Consider the following 8,413-nt stretch of genomic DNA (forward strand, 5'->3'; position numbering starts at 1 on the left):
CAACCCCCCACGTTGTGACCCACAGAGACCCCTTCCCACTGCAGAATACCCCACAACCAACCCCCTAAAACCCCACACTGAGACCCACAGAGACCACTCTGTGCTATGGGGTACCCCAGGACCAGCCCCCCCCAGATCATCCCCCATGCTGTGACCCATAGAGACCCCTTCCCACTGCAGAATACCCCACAACCACCCCCCAAACCCCCCATGCTGTGACCCACAGACACTCCCCTTCACTATGGGGGTACCCCAAGCCACACCCCCCCCCAAACCATCCCCCAACCCCACTCTTACTCATCACTGTTGAGATCCACCAAGGCCACAGCGCTGCCGAAGTAGGAGCCCACCTGGTGGCCTCGCAGCAGCCCACTCTTCTGCAGGGGCTGCTGCTGGCCGGCGCTCAGCAGATACACAGCCCCAATGTGTTGATATCGGGGGGCTCCGGCCACCACCGTCACCGCCTCCTTCTGCAGGACCCCGCTGCCCACCTCTGCTGCATACCCTGCAGCCAAAGCAGCGCTGCTACATCCCCCAGAGCCCAACATTGAACCCACCAGCCCTGGGGGTCTCCCAGCCCCTCTTTGTGCCCCTCAAAACCAGGGCTGCCCCCACCTATGTATGTGTTTCCACTCTCCCCTTTGCCGAAGTAGAAGTCGTGCAGGTCCCACGAATCCCTCTGCAGCATGTAACTGGTGCCTGCAATGGAGACAAGCAACACTTGCAGCGTGCAAGCATGCACACGCATGCAGCAAAGCACATGCATTTTCACAGCTGCATGCCTGAGCACAACCCATGCAATGACTGCAGCACCAGCCCAACCCGCATGCATGCACAGACCCCCATACAAACATACCCTGCCAATTGTAAGCTCCGGGTGCCCCAAAATAGATGCTATCAGCAGTGAATCCAGCGCTGGCTCCCATCTGGCACATGCCCGTCTCCTCAGCGTCCATGTTGGAGTTGCACATCTCGTTGTGGTACGTCTGCCATTCATCGCTCAGGTCCAGGCTCAGGTCGTTGCCCCTCACGTAGCAGCGACCCACCATGCGCCGCTGGTCCTCAGTGCCCGACCACAGAACTTTGGTGTAACGGTGAGCACAGGCCTGTAGGGATGAGCCTGGGGTGAAGGGAGAACCCCTAACCTCACCGTCATATGGGGTGACCCCATAGGGCAGATAGGAAGAGATCCCATAGAGCAGATACGGGGTGACCCCATAGGGCAGACAGGGCGATCCCATAGAGCAGATACGGGGTGACCCCATAGGGCAGACAGGGCGATCCCATAGGGCAGATAAGAAGTGACCCCATAGGGCAGATAGGAAGTGACCCCATAGGGAAGACAGGGAGTGATGCCATAGGGAAGACAGGGGTGACCCCATAGAGCAGACAGGGCGATCCCATAGGGCAGACAGGGAGTGACCCCATAGGGCAGATAGGAAGTGACCCCATAGGGCAGATAGGGGGTGATACCATAGGGCAGATACGGGGTGACCCCATAGAGCAGACAGGGTGATCCCATAGGGAAGACAGGGAGTGACCCCATAGGGCAGACAGGGGGCAGCCCCATAGAGTAGATAAGAAGTGACCCCATAGAGCAGATAGGAAGTGACCCCATAGGGCAGCTAGGAAGTGACCCCATAGGGAAGACAGGGAGTGATCCCATAGGGAAGACAGGGAGTGACCCCACAGGGCAGACAGGGGGCGGCCCCATAGGGCAGACAGGGGGTGACCCCATAGGGAAGACAGGGAGTGACCCCATAGGGCAGACAGGGTGATCCCATAGGGCAGACAGGGGGCGACCCCATAGGGCAGACAGGGGGTGGCCCTGGGGGCTGAGGGTTGTAGGTTGAGCCCATTTCTCCCCCCATCCCCCTCAGTGCAACAGGGTGGGGGTGCACAATAACCCCCAACCCTTAGACCCAGGGACCCCCATCCCCTTCCCCCCCCATCAGCAATGGGTCAGATCCTCCCCAGCTCACACCCCATTTCCCCCCATGGGGGGGGGCACTCACCAGCACCCTCCCAGCTGGCTGCCGTTGACTGGCCACTGTCACCCCCAGCCACATGTCCTCAATGATGTACTTGTCGGGCTCACCTGGAACAACAAAATGTGAAGGTGAGGGACCCCCATCCACCCCCCCCCCAAACCTCCATCTCCCCCCTCCCAGGGCAGGGCAGGTTGATGTGGGTGGTGGGGGTTTAGGGGGGGGTCTCACATACTTCTCAGCTCGATGTCCAGCCGCTCACAGTCGCTTTTGGAGGCAGAGAGGGGACAGGCATAGACAGCCCCCGTCCTTGTGCCATTCTGGGGCTCCTCATCCTGGGGGGCTCCAACCAGCAGCCTTATGGGGGGGGGGGCAGAAAGAGAGAAGGATGTGATGTTGGGGGGGGGTTCATTCACCCTGATGCTCATTGCTTTGCTTTCGCTGAGAGACCTGATCCCATTGACATAAATCCTCCCCCCCCAAAAGCAAACAGCAGCAGCCCCAGCTCTACCTCATCCTATAGCCCATACCAGCCCCCCCCCCACCCCATAGACAGCTCCTGAAGGGCACTTTGGGGTGAGTCAGACCCCCCCCCACCTGACAAGCATCACAGCTGAGTCACAGCAGTGCCACACTGGTGGGGGGGGCACATTGGTATGCAATGCAGGGGTGGGGGGCACATTGCTATGCAATGCACATCCCCAGGTGCCATAAGGCAGAACTAAAGCCCCCCCCCGACACCAAGGTAAGGATGGGTTGGGTGGGCCCTAATATTGGGGAGGGGGTAGAAGGGGGGGGGGGGGGTGTGTATGGGTAGGGGGGGGGTGCGGAAGGGCAGCCCTTCCGTAGGGAAGTGCAGAGGACAATGGGGTGAGGAGGAGACAGAACCACGTAGTGCCAGGGCAGGAAATGGGAGTCCCTATGGGTGGGGATGGTGTGGGGTGACAGCAGCGCCCAGGTGCAATGAGTTGGGCCGTCCTCAGCTGCCCCCATTGGGTCCCATAGAGATGGCAGAGGGGACATAAAGCTGCCCCCTCCCACCCCCCCCCCAACCAACCTGGCAGTGCAGCCCGGGCGCACCCAGGCTGTGCTGACTCAAAGCCCAAACACAGGAGGAATGTGGGGCCCCAGGCAGCCCCGGCGTGCTGGGACAGGCAGCAGGCCAGCAGGATGCTGGGGGGGGGGGGGGGGACATGAAATGGGGGGGGGGACATGAAAGCAAAGCAGGACACCCCCCAAGTGAGGGCTGGGGGCTGGGGGGGGGGGGGGGTTACATCACCTTAGGGCACATGGGGATGCTCAGCATCAAGGTGGGGTGGGGGGAACCTAATTTCAACCCCCCCCCCCCATCTATGGGGAAGGATATTTTGGGGGGGGCACAGGGCACCTCCACGGAAGTGACTCAGTGTGTTGGGTGGTGACTCCAGGGGGCAGGAAGCTGCTGCCATGGATGTGTCCTGTAGGGGGGGGGCATTGACACCCCCCCCCCCAACATTGTGAAGCTGATGGTGGGGGGGGAATGGGGACAAAGCACCCACCCCACTTTGCTGCCTCCAGGGCTGCAGCCCCACTTGGGAAGGGGGCACTGAGGGATGGAGGCTGCCCAAAGGGATGTATTGGGGGGGGGGCACACAGACAGTTGTGGCTCTGCTCCATGGGGAGATGGGGGGGGGTCTCAGTGCAGGCGGGGGCTGCGATGGGGCTGAGCCAAGGCCTCGTGTTCAGCCTTTCCAGCTGAAGGAGCAGGGATGGCCAAGGAGGGGGAGGCTGGGAAAGGGAAGGAATGCAAGAGCTGTGCCCCAAACTAATCTGCCTGGGTCAATGTGGGGGGGGGGGAGGTTTGGCTTCAACCCCCCCCTTTAACCCTATAGCACTTCAAACTCACAATGAGCTCTTAACCCCCCCACCCCTCCATTCAGCCCCCAGCAGCTGAGTGTGCTGATGCAGGCATGAAAAGAGGAGGGGGGGGGGGGCATTCCCAGAGCATCATCCCTGGGCACAGCCCCCACCAGAAGCATTGCAGCTCTGCCAAGCAATGCCCCCCCCCCACAGCAGCAGCTCCCAAATGAGAGGAACCATCTGGCACTGAGTAAAGGGGGGGGGCACAGGAAGCACAGAACTGGAGTGAAATGGGACTTAAAAAGGGGAAACTGAGGCGGTGGAAATGGGGGGGGGGGCACCCACGTCACTGTCTGGCCAAAGCAGCTCCTTAATCTCCTGTCTAACCCTGATAAGGAACGCAGAGCAAACAGAGCTGGGAACAGCCACCCCACAGCCCATAGGGACACCTGGCCATAGGGATGCAGCCCCATAGGAAGGATGGGGAGTTGTGGGGTGGGGGTGGGGGGGGTCTGTGTACCCTCACCTGGTGGTGGGGGGGGGGATGGTGCAGTGAAATACCCCATTGAATGGGGAGGGTGGGGGCAGGAAGCTTTTCCCTTGCTGTCCCCACCCTTTACACCTGCACTTTGGAGCCTTGCAGTGAGCAAAGGGCACATGGGACAGGAACCCACACCCCGGAGATGCTCAGAGATGGGGGCTGCAGGGATGGACCCCCCCCTTCCTTCCCCCCCCCCCCATCCCTGCTATGGGGGCTGCAGCATTGGCTGTATATGGGAGGGTTGGGGGGATCCCATTGCACTACATGCCCACCCCCCTAAGAAGGAGGGGGTACCTATAGGGAGACAGAGGGGAAGCCCCCCCCCCACACTGGGGATAAGGGTGGGGGAGGTGCTCAGTGTTTGAGGATTCAGCTCAAATCAAGGATTCCTCCCCAAACCTGTCTGCACTCGCCCCATTTCCTCCTCCCCCCCCCCCAGTCCACACCGCACGAGCGGGAACCCGACCCGTACCCGACAGAAGGTGTTAACAAACATCCACCCTTCACTGCCTTCCCCCCCCCCCCCCCCCCCCCCCATCCTGCCCCATAGCATCACCGCCCCCACACAAACACCATAGGGAAGAAGAGACATGCAGCCAATGGGATAAGCAGAGTGAGGGGGGTCCCAGGTGGGGTGGGGGGGGGTCCTGGGGTCCTTACATCCCAAAGGTGGCAGAGCACAAAGCCAACCCCCCCCAGCAGAGAACGGAGCCCATTGGGACACAGTGACAGCTGCTGTCACTGTATGAGCTGCTGTGTCCCCATAGGGACACCCAGTGCCCCCCAGGATAGAAAAAGAGTAGATTAGGGGATGGTTTGTAGGGTACAAGGGGGAAAGGGGGTGGGGGTTGCTGGGGGGGGTCCTGGGGTGCAGCCATAGGGAAGAGTGAGCAGGGGACACCCACCACCCCATATCTACACTGTGCTGGGACACAGCTGGGGGGCACAGGACCCCCAACACCCTATACACCCCAAACCTCACCCCTTCAGACCCCCCCCCATAGACATAACCCCCCCACCTCCCCCTCACAAAGGAAAACCCCCGCGACCAATACAATATCACACTTCAAAAGACCCCCCCCAACAAAAAAACCCCCCCATCCCAAGGAATTCCCCCCCCCAACACACCCCCAACCCCTCACTCACCTTCAAGCCCTCCCCCAATAGAACATAACCACCCAGTCCCCCCACCATGCCAAGGACCCCACAGCCCGCCATCACCCCCCGCCCCACACCATCCCCCACTCACTTCCATACACCCCGCAAAACGCTCAATCTCCTTCAGTCCCTCCCCATATGCACACCCCACCACCCTCCCCCTCCAAAGAACCCCCCCACAATACAAAATATCAACACATCTCAAGACCCCCCCCCATCCCATAAGGACGCCCCCACGGCAGACCATCCCCCCATGGACCCCCTCATAGTGTCTTCATCTCCATTCATCCGTTCCTCCTACCCCATAACCACCCCAAACCCTCACTCCTTCAGACCCCCCCCATAGAACCCATAACACCCCCCTCTATTGCTCTCCTTATTAGGGCAGACCATCGTTGCCATCCTCCCAGATCAATTGGCATCTTCGGCTTGCCAACCCACGCTCCACCCCCATCACTCCCCCTTCCCCTCGCATATCAAACCCGCCAAAAACCAAATCACGCCCTTACAGAACCCCCCCCCTCCATAGACAATAACCCCCAACCTCCCCTCAAGGAACCCCCCCAATACATATCCCCACGCCACCGACCCCCTCCCGACTCCCATCCCAAGGACCACCCCCACGCACCATCCCTTCCCAACCCATCACCTCCCCACCGCCATAAACAAACCCCAAACTCTCACCCCTTCAGCCCCTCCCCCAACTAGACATGCCCCCCCCAATAACAATATCACAGTTCAAATAGTATTAGTCAATACCAGCATTAAAGACTCCCCGTTCCTCCTTACTGGCCACCTCCCCCCATACGACTCTCCCATCTCCAAGGAACACGTCCCGCACCCACCATCGATGCCCCCACCGAGCCTTTTTTCCATACATAAGCGCCCAAAACCATCACTCTTTTCAGTCCCTCCCCATAATGCACATCCACCCCACCGCCCCTCCAAAGACCCCCCTCCACTATAACAATATCACACCCGTCAAGAAACCCCCCAACCTCCCCCATTCCCAAAGGAACCTCGACATGCCCGCCCCACCATCCCCCCCACCCCATTACCACCCCAAACGCTCACTCCTGTCACCCCCTCCCATAAGGACCACAACCCCCACCCACCCTCCAAAGAACCCCCCCAATAACAATATCCGACCCTCTCAAGACCCCCTCACCCCACAACCCGCCCCCATCACCCCCGACCCCCCCCATCCCATCACCCCCCACCCCATAACACCCAAACTTCACTCCTTCACCCCCTCCCCATAGACATTAACCCCCAACCCCCCCCCCGCTTCCCAAGGACCCCCCCCCAATAACAATAAAACCCACCCACGCCCCCCCCACATCCCCAGCCCCACGACGCCCCTTCCCCACCATCACCTCCCCCAAAAACCCTCACTCCTTCCACCCCCTACCCATAGACATAACCCCCACCCCCCTCCAAGGACCCCCCCCAATACACTCCCCCCCCAGCCCCCCCCCACTCACGGTACCGCTACCCCCCTCTCGCTCTGCCCGATTGGCAGCGCCTACGAGGAAGCCAGACTACGCCGAAGGAAGTCCCCCCTGCGCGCTGCGCCGCCTTTATAAAACACGGCGGGAACGGGTTGTCCAGTTAAAGGCGGCAGAGCACCACCCGCGCAGTTACAAAACAGCAGCACCAAAACAAAGCCGCTTCCATGAAGACCCGAAACCGAACGCGAACCGAACGCGAACCGAACCGAACCGAACCGACAAACCGAAACCGAACCGAAACCGAAACCCGAACCGCCCCCCCCATACACCCGACCACCCCCCTCCCCTCCACGGGGCGCGCCGTGGAATGGAAAGGGGGGCGTGGCCAAAAGGGGGGAGCGCGCCCTTCCGGGCGCTCCCCTTAAAGGGGCGCGGCCACCGTGCCCTCGCCCGTAACCTGCTGCAAGGGGGCGCGGTCCGCGCATAAGCGCTTGGGTAGGGGTGGATGGAAGTGTCGGGGGGGGTTGAGGTGTGCACCTTGGGGGGGGTAACAAGGGTTTGGTATATAGCGTTGCATAGTTGCTGCGTTGCACGCTCATGTGCAACTAAAATCAGCCCAGGTGTGTGCACACTGCAGTGATAAGAGCCGCAGACTCAGCCGTGCCCCCCCCCCCAACATAGTGGGCCCCCCGGGCAGAACAACCAAGCCCCCCCCCCCATACTTAGCCCTCCCCTCCCATAAACCCCCTCCCCAGGTGTTATAGCCCCCCCCCCATATAACCCATCCAGGCTGGGATAGGAACCACCCGCCGTTGCCCATTCCCCCCCCCCCCCCCCATCAGCCAGGACCCCCCATATGGCACAATAGTGTGGGGGGGTCCCATGCTGTGGGGCATTGAGGCAGGAGGAAACGAAGCCTCGCGGACGCTGCGGGGGGGGGGGGCAGAAAATCCCCGGCCTCCCACGGCGGAAACGTGGGGAATTCGTGGGCCGGCCTCTGTGCCCGCTCCCATCCCAGCCCGTGGGCTCCCGCAGCCGACAGGCGGGCCCCCCCCCGGAGACCCTCCCAACCAGCTGTGTGGGGGGCCAGCGCCCCTGTACAACCCCCTCACCCTACTCCCCCCTATATCCCCATCCCCCCCCGTTGTTTCCCATTGGGGTCCTGGGTTGCTTGTTGTGCCCCCCCCCCCATTCTTAGCCCCCCCCCCCATACAGAGGCTGCTCGAGGCCCCGAGGTTTGTTTGTGTTGCTGGAGCCAAATTCCAGCCCTGGTGAGTCGCTCGGAACCTCCCAGAGCCCCCCGCGTGGGGACTGCGTGATGGAGGGGGGGGGTCCTAAGGGGGGGGCACGGGACGGGGTGACCAGATACAGACCTCCTGTGGAAGGGATCTGCATGGTGGGGGGGGGTGAAAGGGAACACTCCAAGCCCCCCCCCG

At 61.5% G+C, this 8,413-nt stretch overlaps 1 protein-coding gene across 1 annotated transcript in view; it reads right to left on the reverse strand.

Moving 5' to 3' along the window:
• Window positions 1–8,413, reverse strand: part of ITGA3 (integrin subunit alpha 3) — a 16,841-nt gene that overhangs the window by 7,874 nt on the left and 554 nt on the right. The window contains exons 2-7 of the mRNA XM_032449357.1: window positions 7,011–7,051; window positions 2,224–2,345; window positions 2,016–2,098; window positions 857–1,106; window positions 616–699; window positions 298–505 (exon numbers count right to left, since the gene is read on the reverse strand). Coding sequence (XP_032305248.1) covers window positions 298–505; window positions 616–699; window positions 857–1,106; window positions 2,016–2,098; window positions 2,224–2,345; window positions 7,011–7,051 — 788 coding nt within the window. The remainder of the gene's footprint in view (window positions 1–297; window positions 506–615; window positions 700–856; window positions 1,107–2,015; window positions 2,099–2,223; window positions 2,346–7,010; window positions 7,052–8,413) is intronic.

The sequence above is a fragment of the Coturnix japonica genome, chromosome 27 (genome assembly GCF_001577835.2).
Source record: "Coturnix japonica isolate 7356 chromosome 27, Coturnix japonica 2.1, whole genome shotgun sequence".
Taxonomy (NCBI): Eukaryota; Metazoa; Chordata; class Aves; order Galliformes; family Phasianidae; genus Coturnix; species Coturnix japonica.